This window comes from Pelophylax lessonae (assembly GCF_965119305.1).
Source record: "Pelophylax lessonae genome assembly, chromosome: 2".
Taxonomy (NCBI): Eukaryota; Metazoa; Chordata; class Amphibia; order Anura; family Ranidae; genus Pelophylax; species Pelophylax lessonae.
In genome coordinates, this window is record NC_138769.1 from 371,303,445 (window position 1) to 371,328,059 (window position 24,615).

Consider the following 24,615-nt stretch of genomic DNA (forward strand, 5'->3'; position numbering starts at 1 on the left):
GTTCCCTTTCCAGGTACGGAAAAAAATTGCCAGGCAGATTGCCTCAGTTGACAGGCCCTGGATGCAGGGCAATGGTCCCTTCATCCGGAGTCGTTCCAGCAGTTGTGTCTTTTTTTGGGGGCACTCCGGACGTGGTCCTGTTGGAATTGCATCTACAGGTTATTGCAGGGGTCGTGGCCCGCTCTCGGGACTCTCTGGCGGGTGCAATGGTGGCACCATGGGTTCTGTCATAGGCAAGAACATTTGCTAGGTTCAACATGAACAATGCTGAGAAGTTTGGCGTGGTCACCTGCGCAAGGCTGTCGCCGGCATGGTTGTGCAAGAGTGCTCACGGATGGGTCAAGGTCAGTATCAGCTGCTGTCTGCCTTTCCTCCTATCCAGTTGCTGCCAAGAATCCTTTGCAGGATCGAGGCGGAAGGGATTTCGGTCATTCTTATGGCTCCGGACTGGCCTTGCCGAGCTTGGTACATCGACCTGGTCAGGCTTGCCTTGGAGGCTTCCTCTCAGGGAGGGTTTCTTGACTCCGGGGCCGTTCTCCCGTCCGGCTTTACGGTCGCTGGCTTGCCGGCTTGGCTTTCCGGCTTCCAGGTGTTGACAACCAGCTGTTGACAGGACAGAGGATTGTCTGCTTCAGTGATTCCCACCCTGCGTAAAGCGTAGGAAGCGTCTTCTAGGATGATTTTTTTTTTCATCATATGAGATAGTCGCTTATTGCGTGGTGTGAGTCTCCTTGGGCTCCCCCTCGCTCTTACATAGTGGCAGAATCTTGGCTTCCTTCAACGGGAGTTGATCATAAGTTGGCCTTGAGTACTGTCATGGGTCAGGTTTCAGCTTTGGTAACTTTTCTTCCACAGGCCGTTGGCCACCCGTTCCCTGGTGCATAACTTTTTCCAGGGGGTGCGACACTTGTTTCTTCCATTGCGACCTCCGTCGCCAACTGGGGACCTTGGTTTGGTGCAGTCGGTTCTTCAAGACCCTCCTTTTGCGAGTATCGAGGGTATCCCCTGCCTACCTTATTACAGAAGGTGGCCTTCTTGGTTGCTTTCACTCTGCTCACAGGGTGTCAGCACTGGCAACATTGTTCTGTCGTTCTCCCTATATGTTGGTTCATGGGGCCAGTTGGTACTTCTTCCGGATCCGTCCTTCCCTCCGAAGGTGGGTTCTAGTGTTCACTTGCACAAGGCCTTTGTGTTGCCATCTTGTGTCCTAAGCCCCTCATCCTACGGAATGTGCGCTGCATACTCTGGATGGAGTTCGGGCACTCGAGGGGTACTTGGCGACTACTGAGTCTTCCCATAGTCAGGTCCGCTCTCTGTGCTCACAGATGGGCCAAGAACAGGGCTGCCTGCATCTGCTGCGACTATTTCCCGGTGGATCGGACAGTCGGTAGTGCAGGCTTCTTCAAATATGGGTCAGGTCCTACCTTTCCCTGTTTTGGCGCTTTCTACTCGGGCGCCTAGTGCTTCCTGGGCTTTTTGATATACAGGCAACTGTGCTTCAGGTTGCAAGACGACCACCTGGTAATTTGTTCACTTCTTTACCATGTTTTATAAGGTGGATGTGCTGGCATCTGCAGATGCCTCTTTTTGGCCGCAAGGTTTTTTGCTGGCTGCTGTTTGGAGGGCTTTTGGCCTTCCTTGAGAGTGTTTACTGTTTGTTTCAGGTGGGCCTCATCTTTTGTTCTGATGAGTCCTATATTGCCTGGTCGGCTGTTTTTGGCCTTGGGGACTTGTTCTTTTCTGCTGTTCCCACCCTCATTTTATGGCATTGCTTTGGGACGTCCCTACTGATATGAATCAGAGAGAATTGCGTCCGTCAATGAACGATAGAGAAAACTGGATTTTTGACTTACCGTAAAATCCTTTTCTCTTAAGTTCAACGACGGACGCAGTAGCCACCCCTCTATTTTGAGTTGGGTTGGTGTTACTTTTCTGACACTGCTTTGATACAAAACTGACATCCTATGCAGGAAGAGAGAGGGTGTACCCTCCAGGACTGCCCATAGGCTTAGCCAGAGACAGATCTGATCATACCCTTCAGTCTCTTCTATGGAGTGGCTGCCATCCGATCCTGTCCACCAAAAACAGATGGATTGTGGTCCTATTACCCATCCATCTAGCAGATCTGATTGTATTGGATGGAAATTGATAGGCGGTCCATTTCCATCCGATTGCTCCATAGAGGAGAGCGGGATTGTGTCACGGACCTATCATCTGCATGCTCAGTGGGGATCAGCAGAGAGACCCCCCGCTAAGCAAGTGGATTCTGCTTCACGGAGGCGCCCGTGTAAAAGGGGCCTAATGCTGAAAGGCCCCGGAGGCACTAACAGTTCTAGTGAGCCTTCACTGGGGATGGTAGCATATAACTAAGTATAGTGGGAGCAGGGGGGGTTATATGGGGGTCCTCACAATTTTTTGTCAGTGCCTAATCAACTAATGGTATCTCTACATAACCTAATTGTATCTGAATAATCCTGTGTCTTGTACTATATTGATCAAGAAATATCTGTTGATCTTGCCAGAAATGCAATGTCTTTGACTTTTCCTGTGAGATGAACTGAAGGCACAAACAAATTTCTCTAGCGCTCATTGACAGACGTAGTCCTCGGTGATACAGCACCTTCGGGTTATGTTGCCTCCACAGGAGCAGGACTAGACAGGAAATTAAAAAGCTCTGGCCACACCCTAGGGGCAGTCCCAGAGGGTATATCCTCTCTCTCTCTGCCTCAGCAAATCAGTTATTTTCTGTCTAGTTAGGAGTAAGGACCTAGATACCTTGCTGGGATCTTAGGTCCTAGCAAGATTTTTTTCTTAAAAGATTTTTTAGACAGCTTTTTTTCTCCAGTGTTCCTGTGAGATCTTCAAGCAAGAAAGCTGAACTGGGCGACGGGCTGGATGTTGAGATCCGGTGGTCACCCCAGTTCAGCCTACGAGCGCGTGCAGGCCATAGCACCGCGCTGGGTCGGCCGCGACAAAGTCCCATTAAAGGACTGACCCCGCGAGTTAAACGTCTCGCTGAAACGCCAAAGACCATGAGTCACGGCGTCCATATCGGTCGACAGCCCTCCCGCCCCGGTGGAGAGGGGTACTGTCAGGAGTTGGTGCCCGCCTGGTTCCGGTATGGTGAGTAGTATGTTCCCCCTTTTCCCCTGACGGGTCTTGTGGTGAACGCGGGCCCCTCTCTGTATGGTAAGATAGAGTCCCTCTCTATCCTATAAATGACACAGATCCTCCTACTTTGAGTGTGATTTTATGTGCAAAAAGCCAGGAGGATTGGTTTGGGAGCTAACAATCTAATTGTATACATGTTAAAAAGATTGTAATCAGTGGCATTCTGGGAATCTTACGGTGATAAGAATAAGCTACCTACCAGTCAGAAGCCACGGACATGTAGACTGCCTTCCTAATCAGATCTCCAGCTATTAGCAGGCCTCCCGAATGACCATGCGGTCCGCCAGGGCCGGTACCGCCAACCACGCCAAATCCCCATGCAGAGAGAGTGTTGTGTGCCCTGCAGCACACCGCTATTCAGTACAGGCCGCCGCCATTTTTTTTGCTGGATCACACGAGCCGTCATTTTGGCGTAGCCTCGTGTCTCCAGTATGGGGGCGGCCATGTTTGAGGTGATCCAAACACCTCGTGGAGTTAGGGGAGGCGCCGGAAGGCGTGCAGAGGGGCGGAGCCGCCTCCTTTCTTCCTGGGCAGCCAGCCAAAAGACTTCCTGTTTGTCAAGACAGCGCTGTAACCTGTTGCAGTTAGACTCTGAGCATCAAGTGGTGAGCCTGGGGGTCTATCTCTCTCTCGATCGATAGGGATCCCTAGCAGGTAACACTAAGGGGCTTTTTGTGGCGCTGGGGGTCGGAAAAAAAAAAAAAAAAAAAAGTTTTTTATTTTTGAATTATATTATCCAGGAAGTGACTGGAATTATCATGGACCCTACCACACATATTCCCCCACCTGTTTCCCTCGAGGGGGCCACGGGACCCGCCGGTGCACAGAGTGTAGAGTCATTTACAGCAATCTTGGAGTCTATGGTGGCTCGGGTGGAGGCGGCCTGTCAGGGACGGGGGTCAAGGAAGCGACCCCCGCCTACCCCTATACTATCTGACACCTCTGACTCAGATTCAGAGATGGTCACTGCAGTTGCAGGTTCCTCTGCAAGGGCTGTTGTCTCAGGTAAAGCCCCCTCAGACAGTGAGGAGGACGTTTCTTCTCCCGCTATAATTCAGGAAGAAGCATTGGTGGACGCACTAGTTGTGGCAGTCCAGGAAACCTTAAAACTTGAGGTTTTACCGGCAGAAGCAACTGATACAGAGATTCCTTTTGGTACTAACAAGCCCATCAAAACGGTGAAGGTTTTTCCTGTACCCAAGTGTTTCTAAACGTACCTTTACTATTTCCAAGCGTATTGCTAGACGCTATCCGTTTGAGGAATCCATCATTAAGAAATGGACGGTACCACCAGTGGTGGATCCACCTATTTCCAGGCTGAATAAGGCCACGGTTATCCCAGTAGAGGACACTTCGTCCTTTAAGGATCCGGTGGATCGAAAGATGGAAGCAGAGTCCCGCACCATCTTCTCTCTGATAGGGTCAGCATTTAGACCAGTAATTGTTATTGGTCTAGTTTCCCAGACACTTACGGAATGGGCGAGAATGGTACGCCAAGACCTTAGGGGAAAAGATATTCCCCAGGAGACATCTGATTTGATGGAACAGATTATACAAGGGCTACAGTTTATCTGTGACGCAGCCTTGGACACTACTCCCTTATTAGGGCATGCATCTATGTCATCGGTCATCCTCAGACGTGTGCTGTGGTTAAAATGCTGGTCAGCTGACCTAGGTTCCAAAAAGACCTTGACAAATCTCCCTTTTCAGGGGAATCGTCTATTTGGGGCCAACCTAGATGAAATCATTAAGGATGCCACTGGGGGCAAGAGCACTTTTTTGCCACAGGCTGCTAAAGCTAAGGGACCTCGCAACAAGCGAGGGCCTTTCTTTACCGCCCATAAAGGGCGCCCGGCTGGTACAAGCGGGAAAGGCAAGACTCCTCCAGGAGGGTTCAAGAAGGGCTGGTCGGACAAGCAGAGGACCAACCCAGCCAAACCCGAAGCAAAGGAGTACACAGCCTGAAGGTGCGCCCCCACCCGGTTTCAGGGTGGGGGGACGTTTTCACCGGTATTCAGGACATTAGATCGAGCATCAACCACTACTACCGGTGCGATTCTTCCCTTCCAACATTTAAGTACTACAGGAAGCGGTAGTTACCGTTCCCTGAATAGATCTTTTCCTTTACCTTTTCCTAAGATTAGTCCCTATACCTCACAGGAATGGGATCTGGTTGACCAGATAGGCCAAGTAGCCTCTAGTCGGGTGACTTCGGTCCCTGAGGTTCAACCAGAAAAGATCACCCTTCCTGATAACAATCAGGTATCTGATAAATGTGTGGGAACAGAAAACGACCAGACTTTATCGGATGGTCGGGGCCAGATACCTCTAGGGACGCCTGGTTCAGATTCTATCAGCGCCAGTGGTCCTAGAAATTCTAGGCTGGCCTCCTCAAGCCGGCCTGGCCGACTTGGACATGCTAGTCGCAGACGTTCCGTGGGAACTTCGTCTCAGGGAGTGTCTGTGGTCTCAAGGACCAATTTACCATCATGCTTTACAGTCGCTGGTTTTAATGGCCTGGCCATTGAGACCCAAGTACTGAAGGACAGAGGTTTGTCAGCTTCAGTCATTCCTACCCTTATTAAAGCAAGGAAAGCGACTTCCAGCAAGGTCTATTATCACACATGGAAGACTTATATTGCGTGGTGCGAATCTTTAGGATTTCCTCCACGTACCTATTCGGTGACTCGAATATTGGCTTTTTTACAAAAAGGGGTTGAGCAGAAGCTAGCCTTGAGCACCATCAAGGGTCAAGTTTCAGCATTAGCAATCTTCTTTCAGAAGCCTTTAGCTACCAAGTCCTTGCTGCGGAATTTCATCCAGGGGGTGCGGCACCTGGCTCCACCAGTCCGCGCGCCCTTACCGCCCTGGGATCTTAATTTGGTTTTGTCGGTTCTACAGAAACCTCCCTTTGAAAACATCAGGGAGATTCCCTTGCTTACTTTATCCCAGAAGGTGGCCTTCTTGGTGGCTATTACTTCTGCTCGCAGGGTGTCAGAACTGGCTGCATTATCATGCCAGTCCCCATACCTAGTGATTCATAGGGATAAGGTAGTACTTCATCCTAAGCCATCTTTTCTTCCTAAGGTGGTTTCAGATTTTCATCTGAATGAAGATATTGTACTACCTTCCTTGTGTCCTCAGCCCAAGCATCATCGGGAACATGCGTTGCATTCCTTAGATGTGGTTCGGGCAATCAGGGTATACCTGAAAGCTACGGAATCATTCCGTAAGACGGACCATTGCTAAATGGATTAGACAAACGGTAGTACAGGCTTATTCTATTAAGGGTCAGAGTCCTCCGTTCCCTGTTAGGGCGCACTCCACTCGAGCGCTCAGTACTTCCTGGGCCTTTCGCCATCAGGCGTCAGTGGTCCAGGTATGTAAGGCGGCCACCTGGTCGTCGGTACATACCTTTTACAAAGTTCTATAAAATTGATGTGACGGCATCGGCGGATGCCTCATTTGGCCGCAAGGTTTTGCAGGCCGCAATTTGAGGAGACCGGTGGTCTACCTCGAGGGTTTTTTCTGTTTGAAAAAAAAAAAAAAATTTTTTTTCTCTTTTTTGTTGAGTCTCATCATTAAGGATGAGCATTGTAAACTTCTAGTTGGCACCGGTTGGGCCTTCTAGATTGGGATTTGATTTTCATTTTCCCACCCCTCATTTGTGATACTGTTTTGGGACGTCCCGAAGGTGCTGTATCACCGAGGACTACGTCTGTCAATGAGCGCTAGAGAAAAATGGATTTTTGTAAAATCTTACCGTAAAATCCTTTTCTCTTCGCTCATTGACAGACGTAGTCCCCGCCCCTCTGTTTTTTGAGTTGGGTTGGGTTAAAATCTCTAAAGACTGCTTTTTCACATAACTGATTTGCTGAGGCAGAGAGAGAGAGGATATACCCTCTGGGACTGCCCCTAGGGTGTGGCCAGAGCTTTTTAATTTCCTGTCTAGTCCTGCTCCTGTGGAGGCAACATAACCCGAAGGTGCTGTATCACCGAGGACTACGTCTGTCAATGAGCTAAGAGAAAAGGATTTTACGGTAAGATTTTACAAAAATCCATTTTTATCTTTCTTCTGTAAATTACTAATCCCATCAATTAACTTGGTAATGGAGATGAACATAAGCAGACATATTTGAAGTCTACCTGTATGACAACCATGGCTCCCTCCATAGATAATGGAGACATGAAAGTAGACACAAAGGGACAAAATATATGGTATTTGCAGGACTACCAGATAAAAATAAAGGAGAGAAAAGCCTGAAAAAAGAAACTAAAGCCAACCATACATGGGCCACAATTTGGAAGGGACCAGACGAAATTCGATCAATGCATGGGCAGGATGGTTGTACCAAAGTTGATCTACCGATTGACTTCTATACCACCGCCCTGTTGGAAAATTTCTGCCTGATCAACACTGCAAGTGCATTAATAAGTAAGTAAGTGCATAAATAAGTAGATTAATAATACAAAAGCCACTCCCATTCATATTCACTTCGCCAAACAACAAATCGCTTTTTCTTCAGAGCAGAAACAGATAGGAATCTGCAACAAAGTTGTTAAATTCTTTGCATTGTACATTGATCACCCAGAGGGGAATTTGTATTTTTTCTCAACAAAAGTGTAGGTACTCTTTAAGTTCTCATGGTTTTAGAATCCCAAGCCCTATTGGCACTGTATGTTTTACTCTTTATTCTCCTTTGGTAGCTTTTCTTGCACATGGTATACCTGCTACACAGTAACCTGTTGCCATGATAAGTTGCATAGTATTGCATAGATAAAACCACAATGAGAACCTTGTGTTATAACTGTAGCTACTTATAATTTTAGGTAGTTTTGTTTATTAAAACACTAATTATGGGCTTATGTCTCTCAGAAACTCCAATGGTGAATATTCTTTGCTAGAGTCACCATTCCCAATAACGTTTCAGAGGGTCTCACATACTGCTTAGAGTTTATTTTAAATTATGGAATAATTATGGCATAATAAGCTGCGAATACAATTAAAAAAAATAATCTCTCTGTTTCTTTCAGCCTAGACCTGTTGCGAATACAATTACAAGTTCTGATGTCTCAGGGACACCTTTGCGATGCTCTGCGAGACTCCAAACTACTGGATTTACAAGATTTGCCTTAACTGTGTATAGCCTTGGTATTTATGCAACAGTTGGTGTTGGTTTTCACTTTAATGAATCAGAACTTTGCAATTCTTTCCTTGGACCACTGTAATGTTCGATTTTAAATACTTTGATAAGAGTGCCACCTAGTGGAAAGCTAGTCTACTGCAGGGTGACAGTCTGCAACACCCTTGGTACTGAAACTATGAAGAGAATTGCAATGCACAAAGCTGTATTTTGGTGTAAATTTAATTTATGTAACGTGCTATACCAGTTTGTCTAGCATTATGTATCATAAGTTTAAGCACATACAAGTCACATCTTGTCTCTGAAGTTTATAAAAAAAACAAAAAACATATCTGCTGGTTTAAAGCTTAGGATTTTCCACAAGAAAGTAAAGATAAGCACTTCTTTCTATAACACTGCAGTTAGAACTGTGGTGTTCACATACAACTTGGTGCCATTCCAGCTCCCTGTTAATTTGTAGAAAAAAAGAAAATGTTCTATTTTCATCCTGAAAGGATATTCAAAGGAAGTCATGTTTATTAAAATCGCAAGCTGTTCTTTGTAAGTCCTGCAAATACTATATCATCTATCCAATAACTACTGAATCAACAATCTAAGCTATACAATCACGCATTGGGAAAATGATCATGGACTGTATATTAATGACCCTTACATTTTGTTAGAACAATCTATATGAAATCAGCCTTGATGGCTTAGATCTACGGGAGTCAAGTGCCATATGAATCTCTGTTCTGCTTTTCCTTCCCACCTGGCTGTATGACAGAACCCTGTACTATAATATCAAGAAAAAACTCAAAATTATGAACAATGGGGTTCGTTTATTAAGCTTTCTACTGTGGGACTTATAATTGTTTTATATCTTCCATTGTGTGTTTTATAGGTTAGACTATGCACCTTATGGTTCAGTGTTAAAAGTCTTAAAGCACATTTATTATATTCAAATAAGCAAAAAGCTCAATATTAATACATTATTATAACTGATATAGGCATGCTCTCATTCTAATGACACTGAAATCAGCAGCAAATATCAAATCTGTAATGGTATAAAGCAAGGAGGTCACTGCTGTGCTACATTTGTTAATGTAATCACCTTATTTATTCAAAACATAAAATCAGAATTTCATAGATGTCAAAGACGCAAACCCAACATCAGACCACAGAATGTAGCACCCCTGAGGGTAGTAGTTAAAACAGGTCACCATACTGCCTTAAATCAACAAACTGCCTTTATCTATGTACAAAATAGTAGATCAGACTAGAAAACCACTCGTTATTTAGGTTGATAAATATTTAGTTCTGTCTTTCTTGGTGCATATGACCAAAAACTACACACAGCTTCCAGAAATGTATATATTAGTTAGTTAGTAATCTTCCCAGCAGTACTTTTGTGTGCCTCAATATTTGTTTTCACTTATAATTATTCATGAATGTTCTGCTGGTGCTGCATTTAATTTCTGCTCTCGGGGTGTTGGTCACCTGTGCGCTATGACATGCCTCTATCCAAGCTTATGAGAAACACTGTGTACACTCATTGTAGAATAGGAAATGTTTGTACTGGGTTATATGTGGCCCAACCTCAGGTCCCAAAAGAAATACTACTACATAGTGTCTAGTGGGCTGGTGAGACAGAAAGAAGTCCCCCACATTGTGCTGTTTTTATGGGCCGGATCCGCACATGTTGCACAGACAATCAGGCACTCTATATCCCCAACCCCTTTAGATAGTAAAAGTATTACCAATTAGAACCCATTGATCATTTTTTGTTGAAAAGGGTAATTCCACTAAACAGCATTCCTGGATTGTGAAGATGGCATTGGTAAAATGTTACAATTGTGCCTTTTTCCTCTGATATTCAGGTACCCTGCAGGAAAATAGGGTGTCCGGGGTACAACATACACTGCCAAAGTAGTATGGCTCTTGCTCTTTACTCAAACAATCTTGCAACAGTATGCCTATTTGAGATGACTAAAAAGCTGATGTTATGCAGTGAATTGAGCTGATCTTATGCTTTCCATGTAATTTACTGGTATGGTATGGGTTTTTCTAGTAAGCACATATTTTGAATGATTTTAATACTTAATTTAAAGTACTTTTTGAGGAGATGAATATTTTTATAAGCTTGCTCTTTTACAATTGTTATTGCATTAAGTTTTAGTGATTTGTAGATTAGCCATCACTGGGCAGTACATTTCATGTCTCTTTCTTTACAGTAGTTGAGATATCAGCCATACATGGAGTGCATTTTTTTTTACATAAGTCAGCTGGGTCACAAACCTGCATTATGAAAAACAGCAGTAAAGTACAAGAATAGGGAAGCACAACAAAGCAGCGTTTGCATATATAATGCAGTAAATATGGCTGTCTCTAGTTCTATACATAAACAATCCATAAAGACAAGGTCTCTAATTCATTAGCACATGCTGATGAGATTATTTTCACATAAAACAATAGAATGACTAATGGGCCATACACACTATAAGATTTTCTTAAGACTTTTTCCTTTAGATTTACCAAAACTATATAATATGAGGTCAAACTTAAACACTTTCAATTTGTATGCAATCTGACAGGCCCTTGCACTACATAGTAAAGGTAAATCTGAAGGAAAAAGTCTTCAGAAAATCTTATAGTGTGTATGGCCCTTAAGACTACATTTTCTCTTTAACTGAATATAGATGGGGTAGTTTGCCAATTGCAATGTATGGCAAATCAAGCCATTCATCAATCCCTGTTGCAGGAATGCAGTGACCCACTATGAATTGCAGAAGTCTGTGAAAGCATTTTTTAAGATAAAAGGTTAAAGAAAAATATTTCCTGGGAAAGATCAGATTCAGTCAATACATGGCAAATCATAAATTACCTTGGCACGATTGCCAGTTTTCGCAAATGCAAGCAAACCTTCAGCTTCCAAGCAATGTCATCACTTACAGGCATATAGTGTTGATGTTTAGAGGAGCATTGGGCATGACTATCTGTTTTTAATGTGCTACAAAGCACTGGGTGTACATCAACTGTAGTTGCCTCTGCCTTATCTGAGAGAGGTTGTGAGTTCTCTTGATCAGTGTTACTGACGCACAGCTGTAAGAAGGGTTAGACTTTTCTGCATCACCAATACCAATTGGCAGCTCAGAGCCAGCCAATCAGTAGCACTTCCAGAACACCAATCCCAGTATGTACCGCAGTATAGTGCCAAGGCTTGAGCAAGTCCTAAACAATTGTCAGGTAAGAGTAGGGTGGTTTATGATAGTAGGTAGGTGAGGGTGGGAAATAGGCTAAGCAGTTAGTAAATGGGGTTTCTCTCTTCACCAGGCAGCTGCAAGGGAAGACGACCCAGAAGAAAAAGAGTTTTACACTGGCAGGTGATGGGCATAAATATTGTGATTGAACTACACAAAATTACATCAACACCCTTGCTGAACACCATTTAGTGGAGCTACACTTTAGACAAAAAAGGGGACGTAAAAAACACTAGAATATGAACATATTCATTTTTTGTAAAACAAAAAGAAAATGCCTTTGTATAAACATAAATTCAGACTTTTACTGGACCCAGATCATGTATTAAAGACCAAACTGAGTTTCTGCTTTTAGTTGACAATATATGTCAGAAGCTTTGATTGAAAATCTGTATGAAATTTTTTTTATAAATGCTGTAAAAAAAATAATAAATCTGTGTGACTTTCTGTGGATGCACAAAAAAAGAAACAAAAACAATTCAATATTCAATTACATTTGTTTTATTTTAACAACATACATTCTTCTGATGAAGGCACAGGCAGTCCCTGAGTTACAAACATCGGATTTACATACGAATCATACTTACAAAAGGAGGAAGACAACAGGAAGTAAGAGGAAATCAACCCCTTGGAAGGGAAATTCACTGTAAGAGTTTCCATGAGAAAAAGGTGTCTCCGCTAAAGCTTTACCACCTATCCTTGTTTCCACGACAATGCAAAATTTTCAAAATACTTACCTATACTGCAGCCAAACCAGTCCAGTACCCACATCAGCTGTTAGTGGCTACTTCAGTGTGTAGGCGGGAGCAGGAGAGGCAGCTGACAACGGACGTAACTGTATGGGTGACGTCACTTCCCATTCATTTCACAGCCGTTGTCGGTCCTCTCCTGTATATAGCTTCCGTTGCTGGAGACCGCACCAGAACGGCTACAGAATAGGTATAGTACTACGTCGCTAGCCTGAGAGCCTCTAGGGGGCGAGTGCGCGCCGCCAGAGGCACGCTCCCGCCCCCGCTCGCTCCCTAACATGTCTGCGCGTGTGACCGGCGGACCCGATGTCCGCCGGTCACTCGCGATCTCCCGGTGGAGAGGGAGAAAGGCAGGCGGCTGATGTAAACAAAGCCGCCTGTCATTCTCCCTGATCTAACTGCAGAGATCATACGATCCTGCTATGTAGGATCGTATGTCTTTGTGGGTACATAACCAGCCACACCGTTTACAGTTAGAAGCACGCCCCTAGGGACACACTTAACCCCTGCATCACCAATAAAGTTAACCCCTTCCCTGCCAGTGTCATTTTTACAGTAACAGTGCATATGTATAGCACTGATTACTGTAGTAATGTCACTGGTACCCCCAAAAGTGTTAAAAATGTCAGTCAAGGGTCCGATCTGTCTGCTGCAATGTCGCAGTCCCGCAAAAAAAACACAGATCGCCGCCATTACTCGTTAAAAAAAAAACACCAAAAATGACAGAAATCTTTCCCTTAGTTAGTAAACGCAATAACTTTTGCGCAAACCAATCAAAATATGCTTATTGGGATTTTTTTTACCAAACATATGTAGCAGAAAACAAATTGGCCTAGAATGTTAAAAAAATTTGATTTTTACATTTTTTGGGGGGGAATTTCATATAAAAAAAATGTGAAAAATATTGTTATTTTTTCAAAATTATCGCTCTTTTTTTGTTTATAGCGCAAAAAGTAAAAATCGCACAGGTGATCAAATACCACCAAAAGAAAGCTCTGTTTGTGGGGGAAAAAAAGACGTCAATTCATTTGGGTACAGCATGGCACGACCGCGCAATTGTCCGTTAAACTCACGCAGTGCCGAATCGCAAAAAAGGGCCTGGTCAGGAAGGGGGTAAAATCTTCCGGGGCTTAAGTGGTTAAGAACAAACCTACAGACCCCATCTTGTTTTTAACCCAGGGACTCCCTTTAATGGGAATGGTGATTGCAGATGCTGTCCATGTCACATGCACCTACTGATAAAAATAGGATGTTTAATTGTTGTCTAGCTATGGGTGTGAACCCTCAGGCACTGAATTAGTGAAAGATGATATCTATGGGGTACAAAAGATAAAATGTTCCATGCAATCAGCTAATGCTGCTCACTTGTAGTGTTTTACAGGTCACCGATCCTTGTTTAGAGTATACAAATTCTCAATCAATCCTAAAGTTGGTCTGTAATAAAAAAAAAAAAAGAGGTGAAAATAAGAATGTGAGAGAGAAACAGATAAAAGGGAGAGGCATGGCAGTAAAGGGAATAAATGAATAAATACCTACAACTTTTCAAACACTTTTTTTTTGGCTTAAAGTAAACTCATCAAAAAAAAAAAATCCCACCTGCAAGGCAATATTATAATGTGCCAGTATGCATTGCATACTAGCATATTATGTGAGATTTACCTTAAAACGAAGCCCTCCAGCGGCGCGCTGTCACTGCTGACAGGGCTTCTATCTTCACCCGGTCTTCCTTTTGGGTTTGTGGGCTCCAGTTCTTTGAATGGACGAGCCGCAATGTCATCATTCCTAGCCATGCACACAGGAATAGCTGATCATGGCACATGGTGCAGTTTGAGGTGGGAGCATACTCAGAAGAGGAAGATCCTGGATTGCCAGGAGACGACCCCTGAAGAGCAGGTTCAGGGCCATTCTGTGCAAAATCATTGCATAGAGCAGATAAGTATAACATGTTTGCTATAAAAAAAAATAATAATAATACCTTTACAACCACTTTTAAGTTGTTAGCTAGCATAGCTATCTTTTATAGTAACAGTGATGGGTCTTACAATTACAACAGAGGGGAAAAAAGTGAGTATTTGGGCATCATACACTGTCCTCAAATTAAAGGGATTTACCAGTTTACGTGTACAACTATCTAATCTCTTCTTGATAATTAAACATTTCAAGTTAAACCAAATGCACACTAATGCTATTAGACAAAGAAGACTATCACTGCCACACCCTTGAAAAGCAATCTATGGTGGATTGCTTTTCAGAGGCATTTGACAGGCAGTGATGAGGCCATGTGTTACCTCTCCACGCTCCATGCTTCACCACCATGCCACAACCATCAGCATTAAAAAAGGTTGCTGCGTGGCTCTTTTCACTTAGGTTGTGGCAGGCAGAGGTATTGGCCATCAAACGTGACAGTATCATTTTTGCTGTAGCCACAAAACATCATGGCATGTGTACACCCAAAACTGACTGCCTTTGCAGCTTAAGAGGGGGGCTGTTTTTGCCATGCCCCAACTGCAAGTGTAAATGAGTCCTTACTCCCTGTAGCTGAGTCCTGTGAAGTGTTTAGATGTGCTCTACACCTTGTTAGGTATATTTCTCAAGCACAGCAGCATGTTATATAAGCCTTTATCCCGACTAAACACATTGTTACCCATTGTTATTTTTCACAAAAAAAGAAAGCATATACCAAGGGCAAAACTTTAATTTTTTTAGTCTTGGGTAGAGTGGGAAAGATTAGAACCCATATGGTTTTTGCTGCTATCTGGGGCTCCTTTAGAGAGAATTTTCTCACACTTTTTATCCCAGTGACAACTGTTTTAGCAGATAGAAAGTGAGGAAAACTCTGCTACAGGGACACAGAAAAAAAAATCTGACAGGGGTTCTAGCTCCACTACTAAGGGCCATTTTACACTTGTGAGGAGAGCTGCCCTTTTCTGCATAAGAAACAGGTGCCAGGCAGAGCGGTGCAAGTGGAAAAATCAAATGCGGCTGCATTTTTCCATACTGCTCCGCAGGTCCCTGTGCAACCCTGCCTTTTATGCACAAAAGTTGAATGGATGTGCAAAGAAATTTATGGAATGTCATTTTAGAAAAAAAAGGGGAAACAGTGGGCACCGTCCCCTCCTTTGCCAGCAGCGGCAATCACTAACCAGCAGAGAAAAATGTTAAGTGTTTCTCTGCAAGTAGTGTGAACCCACCGTAAGGAAAATCATTTTTTTTTTCTGTCTGTTGCTGTTGAAGAGTTCCCTTCACTTCCTATTTGGTAAAACGTGTCTGGAAGTAAGGGCAAAAAACATTTCTAATGGAGCCTTGAATGGCAGTAACAACTTAAAAGGGGTTCTAACCCCCCACTCTATTCAAAATGTCCTAAAAAAAAGTTCTAGATGGATGCACACCCTAAAAAAAAAAAAACTGGGGGAAAGACCCATAAAGGAAACTGCCACATGCACTGAAAAGTGGCCACCTCCAGATGCCTACCTATTGCTTTCAATATGTTTTAGAGTCCCAGTAAAACATAAATGGTGACCATCAGGTAAGGTGAACGACAGGATAACGCCGCCAGTTCCGACACCCTGTGCGCAGAAGTGATAGCCACTAAAAAGGCCACCTTCTGAGACAACGTAAGCAGGGGAATATCCCGAATATCTTCAAAAGGAGGCTTCTGCAGAGCTGAAAGCACCAAATTAAGATTGCAATACGGCAACGGAGCCCACACTGGAGGAACCAAAATGTTGGACACCCTGAAGAAAGGTACGCACCAGGGAGTGTGTGGCCAAAGGTCCTTTGAAGAAGACCGCCAAAGCCAAAACCTGGCCCTTGATGGTACTTAAGGCCAATTTCTGTTCAACCCCCCATTGAAGGAAGGTTAAGATCTGAGCCACCAAGCAGGAGCGAGGAGGAACCCCAAGAGACTCACACAACCACCTCGAAGGTAGACACGATCAGGCCCAGCACCTGCATGCAAGTCCGGAGGGAAGAAAATCTGTTGGACAGCAGGATAAGAAATGCAGCCTGCAATTTTTGATTTTCCAGAGGAAGGATCATATGACGGCGGCAGGATAATGCGCTCTGCGCGCCCCCCGGGGGCGCGCAGAGCAGCGATCGGTGATGTGGTTTGCCATTCTGACACACCGCATCTCCGATCTTGGTAAAAAGCCTACTGACGTAGGCTCTTTACCATGTGACCAGCTGTGACCAATCACAGCTGATCAAACAGGACACAGGAAGAGCCGTTGATCGGCTTTCCTTAGTTCGTGCCTAATAGGCACGGGTAGAGGAGAGCCGATCTGTGGCTCTCCTGACAGGGGGGTCTGCCCTGGTAATCAGATCATCGATTACCAGTGCAGACCCTCGGGGGGGGGGGTGCCACTAGAACCACCAGGGATGCCCACCCATGACCCCAGGGATGCCCACCATGGCCACCAGGGATGGCAATCAGGGCTCAGGGAGCCCGCCAGTGCCCTCCCCGATAGTGCTGCCCACCAGTGCCCTCCCCATCAGTGCTGCCCACCAGTGCCCATCATTGCCATCTATCAGTGCCGCCCACCAGTGCCCATTATTGCCCACCAGTGCCGCCTATCTGCGCCCATCAGTGCCCATAAGTGCAGCCTATCAGTGCCGCCTATCAGTGCCCATCAATGCCGCCTATCAGTGCCCAGCAGTGCCGCCTATCAGTGCCCACCAATGCTGCATATTAGTGCTACCTATCAGTGCTGCCTATCAGTGCCGCATATTAGTGCCTCCTCATCAGTGCCTGTCAATGCAGCCTCATCAGTGGTCATCAGTGCAGTAAAAAACGTATCTATTTACAAAATTGTATAACATAAACCAAAAAACTTTTTTTTTTTTCAAACTTTTCGGTCTTTTTTTTATTTGTTTAGCAAAAAAGAAAAAAACCTTGCGGTGATCAAAAACCACCAAAAGAAAGCTCTATTTGTGGGAAAAAAATGACATAAACTTGGTTTAGATACAGTGTTGCGTGACCGCGCAATTTTCATTCAAAATGCAACAGCGCTAAAAGCTGAAAATTGGCCTGGGCAGGAAGGGGGTGAAAGTGCCCAGTATTGAAGTGGTTAAGAATTCTACTGCCAAGATGGAATTCCTCCATAAATCCCAGTTTTCTCTGGCAGGTTCTGTCTTCCATCCTGTACTGGCTCTGTCAAACATTGCAGAATGGGTAAGATGCCTCAGAAAAGGATTTAGGATATATATTTTATGGTAAGTACATTGAGTGATATAGGTATAGATATACTATCAAGTTATACTGCTGCCTAAAGGGGGATTGGACAATGGCAAAGAGAAAAACTGTAGGTAACTTCCTGCTCTATTGAGGATATCAGAACAAAGACAGAGATAACTTATATCTGCATTTTGCAAGAGAATATAAATACACAATTATGGTTTTCTATGCTGCAAGCATAATAAACAGACCATGCAGATGTCTTCTAAAGCATTACACATTTGCAGACGGTTACTAAAGACCAAAATCTCCCAAACAAATCCAGATGAATTAACTTGACTAGGTAGGCATATGTATTTTTGGATATAATCGATAAACACTGCAAGGAGCAATGTGTAATAACTCATAGCAATTAAACTGTACAATTTACTGAAGTCATGCCAAAGGAAGAGTGATTCTGATTGGTCTTCATGGCTTTTATAGTTTGAGCTATGCTCCTTGCTCTGCTTTATTTAAATTGTAAACCCCAGCAAAAAAAAAAACTTACGTGGACCATTAAAAGGCTTCCTGTGATGGCTCTGGCCAATCAGAATCAATCTTTTCCATCCCAGAAGTGCTGCATGGAGAAGAGTGGGGATTTTCCAGACCGGCTGAGAAGGTGCTGACAACTGAGCAACCCCAGTGATAAGTACAGCAAGGATTAGGAAATTAAAACAGCATATGATGGAAAAAAGCAAAAGCTGTTCATCATATGAACCATTAAAAATACATTTAAAAGCAAATTTGTATTTTAAGTTATAATGTTTATACAGACCACTTTTAACCACTTCTGGACCGGAAGGTTTTACCCCCTTAAAGCGGAGTTCCGGCCACAAAATCGACATAATCGATTTTGTGGCCATCCGCTTGCTCTTCTTCACCTGAAAAGGAATTGGATAGTTAGGATTATTTTTTTTTTTTTTTGCTTACCTTGTAATTGTAGAAAGAAATACTCACCTATTTTCCACTTCCTCCCTCTGTGGCCGCGGCCAGCGCCGTCACTTCCGGTTTGCAATGATTCCTGGGAGCTGAACGTCATGGCTCCCAGGAATCAATGCGACGGCACCGGCCCCGCTCGTCACTTCCGCTGCGACGCCGCATTCCCTGCTAAACAGCTTCTGGGCATGCCCAGAAGCTGTGTAGGAATGCGGCGCCGCGCCGGAAGTGAGGAGAGGGGCCGGTGCAGGCGCATTCTGAGAGAAGAAGACACGGAATAGGACGCAGAAGAGGATCGCGCTGGCTTCAGCTGCCCACAACAGAGATGGCAACGCTGCAGAAGAAATTTTATAAGTGAGTATTTCTTCTAGCAGGTAAGTGCGAACCGGGACAGATCAGAGGCTAGCCATTGTGGAATGTGCTAGCCCTGACTGTCCCAGGGGTATGTTCATTGAAAAAAAGTTTTTGTGGCCGGAACTCCGCTTTAATGACCAGGTAATTTTTTTTGCGATATGGCACTGCATTATTTAACAGACAATTGTGCAATTTATGTAATTTTTTTTCCCACAAATAGAGCCTTCTTTTGGTGGTATTTGATCACCTCTGCAATTTTTAGTTTTTGCGCTATAAAAAAAGAGCGACAATTCTGAAAAAAACTTTCTGCTATAACATTCTAAATAAAAAAAATGGATTTTTGACTTACCGTAAAATCTTTGTCTCTGAAGGGTATTTTGATTGGTTTGCGCAAAAGTTTTTGCGCCTACAAACTAGAGGTAAGATTTATGTCATTTTTATTTTTTTACTAGCAATGGCAGCAATCAGCAATTTATAGCGGGACTGCGACATTGCGGTGGACAGATCACCTAACTGACATTTTTGACACTTTTGGGGGGGACCAATGATATTACTAAAGTAATCAGTGCTTAACATTTGCACTGTTACTGTACTGACACTGGCAGGGTAGGTGTTAACACCAGGGGCGATCAAAGGATTAAACGTGTCCCTAGGGGGTGCTTTCTAACTGTGTGGGGGATGGGCTTGCTGCATGAACACAGAGACCTGTGTTCCAAAATAAGAGGAACACAGTATCCCTGTGTTCATTACTGACAGAACAGCGGCCTGCCGTGTTTACAATGGCAGACCGCCGTTCTGTCTCCATGGGGGAGCGTTTGCGGGTGCCCGGCAGACATTGCGACTGCCGGACCCTCTGATTGGCTCCTTCTTTAGCCAATCGGCACGTGCGCGTGCCCCCACTAGTGGCCCTGCGAAGTGACGTACAGGTACATAGTTTCGCAGGACAGAGCCGACCTGCTGCCGTAAGACTACGGCGGCTGGTCGGCAAGTGATTAGTCTTCAATAATGCATGATGATTTGCACACATGCTAAATGTTACGAGGGCTCAAGCCAACCTGTACTAGAAGCCACTTGTAGCATACTTTGGAAACCAACAAATGGGTCGAGGACAGAAACTGCCACACACTAGGCTCTAAGATCACCGTTATTTTGAATAGATGGCAAACCCTTATTGTTCTCGGCAGGCTGAAGAGGGAAATCCTCCGATGTCCAAACATTTAAGGTATCAGGTCTTATTAGTGTTATTATTGAGGTTATTTTAAGGGCTATTTTCTTTTACTATGTGGTAAAGTCTACACAGACAAAAACACAGTGAGTGAGTTGAGACACTTTTTTTTTTTTTTAATCTAATTTCTTCATTGATTTAGGCCAATATGTATTCTGCTACAAATTTATAGTAAAAGCATATATTGATTGGTTTGCGCAAAAGTTATAGCGTCTACAAACTATGAGATATTTTTATTGTACTAGTAATTACAGCGATCAAAGACTTAGAGTAGGGCTGCAATATTGCGGCTGAAAAATCGGAGACTAACTGACACTTTTTTGGGGGACCAGTGACACTAATACATTGATCAGTGCTAACAAAATATGCATTGTCACTGTACTAATGACACTGGCTTGGAAGGAGTTAACATCAGGGTCAGGAACACAGGATCAATACCTTCCCTTCTAACATAATGGCATTCTGCTTTGTATACAGCGGCCGCCCTGTTACAGTATATGTACGGTAAGCGGTCGCAATGGGTTAAACAACTAACTGCATTCCAGTTTTAAAGAAGTAGAATGGAACTTTATTATAGCACATACTGTAAATGGAAGAGTAAGTCACACATTAGTTGTCATCCCCTACCACTGATGTAAACTTACCCATCCAGACATTGGAATAATGTTTAAAGCAGTATTAAACCCAAAAACAGAAATGTAAAAAATCTTTTTTTTAACCCACCAAGTACAGTAGCTTATTCCTGCAGTGCTGTTTTGTGGTCACATGATCTTTCCATGTTCTTTTGGAACCTGCTTTTATATTTTACCAATTTAACAAACTACAAACAAGGTGTGACAATTTATTTCTTGGAATGCCCATGGTGTAGCACTATTGTGGTGAGTCACACAGCCATTCGTACTCGAGTGTGTTCTAAGATGTTATAATTTGCATTCCCCTGGGTCGCAGACAAGATGACTCAGTCAGAGTAGAAGAAGAAGTAACACGTCTGCTTTGCACTGTTGGCAGAAAATGAGTGATAGGAATCTGGAGTAGCTGATTAACATCAAATTTTGTGTGAAAATTGGTAAAAGGGGAGTGAAACTTTAGCTCTGTTTCATTATGGAATTCCTTTAGTTTGGTTTTGGCATTTGTTTATTTTAGTTTAGTTTCTGTTAAACTTCATTTTGTTTTACTTAAAATTAATCAAATGTATTAATTATCTAACGAATTCCAACTTCAGAACGATTAGAATTCGGACTGGTCTAAAAACGATCAACCGATTCAAATTCTGTGTAAAGAAATAGCTGGTTAAGCAGCAGGCCGGAAAGCCGCGTCATTAACAACCACGAGTCATCATCTGTCAGCGGGCTTCCCCACTGACAGATGAATGTAAAGAATGCCGGCAATTGAAAAATGTTTAAAAAAAAAAAACGGCTAAAATTAAAAAAAATAAAAAACGGCTAAAATTAAAAAAAAAAAAAAAAACGGCTAAAATTAAAAAAAGAAAAAAAAAAAAACAAACGGTGTGGGGCCCCCCCCCCCCTCAAAAAAAATCCATACCAGACCCTTATCTGAGCATGCAGCCAGGCAGGTCAGGAAAGGGAGGGGGACGAGCGAGCGCCCCCTCTCCTGAATCATACCAGGCCACATGTCCTCAACATGGGGGGATGGGTGCTTTGGGGCCAGCCCAAAGCACCTTGTTGGTGGGGACAAAGGCCCTCTTTCCGACAACCTTAGGCTGCGGTTGTTGGAGTCTGTGGGCGGGGGGGGGGGGCTTATCAGAATCTGGAAGCCCCCTTTAACTTATCAGAATCTGGGGCCCCCAGATCCCGCTCCCCCATGTGAAAGGGTATCAGGTACATTGTACCCCTACCCATTCACCAAAAAAGTGTCAAACAGTTAGAACCACAGGAAACTGTTTTTGACAAAGGAGTGCCTACTGGTGGATTTTCCCTCTATTCCGCATCTGGTGACAACTGAAAATTTTGCATTCCCTCTCACTTTTAGTCCCAGCGACAATAGTGTGTAAAAACTACATTAGAGTCTAATGGTGGCCAGGTAAACAAAGGGGCAGAATGGGAAGTGACGAATACTCTTCACTCCCAGTTTCCAGGGTTACAAAGAGAGGGGAATGACCTCAGTTCCTCTCTCTGTCCCAGGCAGCCATTGCCACCGGCTGCATCGCTCCTGCCTTCCGCAATGGGACCGGAGAGCCCGGGACAGACGGCGACCGCGGGAGGGGGATGGAACTCCCTTCCACAGAAGTGATCGAGTGACTAATTAGCCACTTGGATCACTTCTGCCAAATAGAGAATCGCTGGCTGCAAAAAATGATACCGGGATGATGCCTGTAGGTGCAGGCATTATCCCGGTATTACCACTGAACCCCAAGAACGTACGGGTATAACCATTTGGGGAAGTGGTTAAAGCAGCACCTGGGATGCCGATGAGTAAATATGGCATTTAGCCACTATGAAGAGCAAACACAAATCGGCAATATTCAGAATAACAAACTACACATAGAAATAGAGGTTTTAAAAGAAAGAAAATTAACCTATTCTGAATATTATTTATGTCACGTAGATCCTGCATATGTGTTTATTTAAAAAAATATTACCGTAAGGGAAACTGCTGCAAACCGGAACAAAACTTCTAAAAGAAAGTACATGGAGAAAGACTCTGAAAAGCGATCCGAGCATGGATTGCTTTTCAGAGGATCGGCAGTCCTTGCTGCTATTATGAACAAGCCCTAAAAAAAGCAGGGCTAGGGGGGGGTCAGCATTAAAAGTAACATATATAAACACACAAATACAAACACATGTGCACACACACACACACATATTGTATACAAACACGTGCACACACACATATACAAACACGTGCACACACACATATACAAACACGTGTACACACACATATACAAACACGTGTATACACACACACACCTACAGACAACCAGGTACTGCAGTGTAGGGGGAGGCAGAGAGCATAGCACACACTCCTCCTCCCTTTGCTGGGTGTATCCAACAGATCAGGAGGCTCAGTCTCATCTAACAGCTTTTCTGCCTTGATGGGTTGTAGGGGGTGGTCATAATGGCTTTTGGCAGATCAGTTTATCATTAATGTTGTTGTTTTTTTTTTTTTTTTGCAGGCAGATCTTCTGCCCAAAAACTGCAACATTATATTTCATAATCTCTCAGCAGTAATCTTTTACCCAAAAAAAAAAAAAAAAAAAAAAAAACCTCTGGTGAAAAGTGCAATTGAGCCAAGTTCTAGAACTGAAATCCTATGTAATTTAAGGAGATTACTGGGAAGTAAGGACATTAGGGTCATTCAGGCATAGAAATCTACATAACAGTGCACAGATTATAGGGAGGATAATGTATATAGAGTTCCTGGTATTGGAGAGCTGGGAGGAGATGCATTAATCCTAAAAAATATGTCAAATTTAGGGTGAAGAACTAGATTTATATATTACATCTTTATAATAAAGATTGTTGTAGCTTTCCATTACTGTACTTGTTTATTTAGAAATACATCTAAGTCATATTTACACATACCATTTTATTATTTAACCACTTTACCACCGGAGGATTTTCCTGCTTTACGTCCAGGCCACTTTTTGCAACTTGGCACTGCGCGACTTTAACTGACAATTGCGCAGTCATGCAACCCTGTACCCAAACAAAATTGACGTCCTTTTTTTCCCACAAACAGAGCTTCCTTTTGGTGGCATTTGATCACCTCTGCACTTTTCATTTTTTTGCGATATTAATAAATAGTATAATAGTATAATAATAGAGCGAAGATTTTGCGAAAAAATTGACATTTTCTACTTTGACAGTTAAAAAATATCCAATATATTCAATTTTTGTCATATATTTAGGCTAAAATGTATTTAGCTACATGTCTTTGACAAAAAAATCCTCAATGAGCGTATCTTTAACCGCTTTAAGACCAGAAGATTTTACCCCATTCCTGACCAGGCTATATTTTGCGATTCGGCACTGCGTTACTTTAACGGACAATTGCGCAAATTAAAATTTAATTAAATTTTTGTCCTTTTGTTCCCCACAAATAGAGCTTTCTTTTGGTGTTATTTGATCACCTGTGCAATTTTTAATTTTTGAAAAAAAGAGTGACAATTTTGAATAAATAAAACAATATTTTTTACATTCTGATAAATAATTTTCCCAAAAAAAAATTAAAAAAATAAAATTTTTTAAAATTTTAGGCCAATTTGTTTTCTGCTACATATTTTTGGTAAAAAAAATCATAATAAGCGTATTTTGATTGGTTTGCACAAAAGTTATCGCATTTATTGTTTTTGATTGTTTATCATTTTTATTGTTTATTTTTTTTTACTAGTAATGGCGGCGATCTGCGATTTTTTTTGCGGTACTGCGACATTGCAGAGGACAGATCGGACCCCTAACTGACATTTTTGACACTTTTGGGGGTACCAGTGACATTACTACAGTAATCAGTGCTATAAATATGCACTGTTACTGTAATAATGACACTGGCAGGGAAGGGGTTACCTTTATTGGTGATCAAGGGGTTAAATGTATGCCTCATACTTACTGACATGTGTGGGGGGAGGGGA

The 24,615-nt window shown here is 43.3% G+C and overlaps 1 protein-coding gene across 1 annotated transcript in view; it reads left to right on the forward strand.

Moving 5' to 3' along the window:
- The window catches only part of NHSL3 (NHS like 3), a 95,421-nt gene extending 85,236 nt beyond the window's left edge, over positions 1 to 10,185 (forward strand). The window contains exon 7 of the mRNA XM_082245800.1: positions 8,206 to 10,185. Within this exon, the coding sequence (XP_082101926.1) occupies positions 8,206 to 8,210 (5 nt within the window). The 3' untranslated portion in view covers positions 8,211 to 10,185. The remainder of the gene's footprint in view (positions 1 to 8,205) is intronic.
- The last annotated feature ends 14,430 nt before the right edge of the window (positions 10,186 to 24,615 follow it).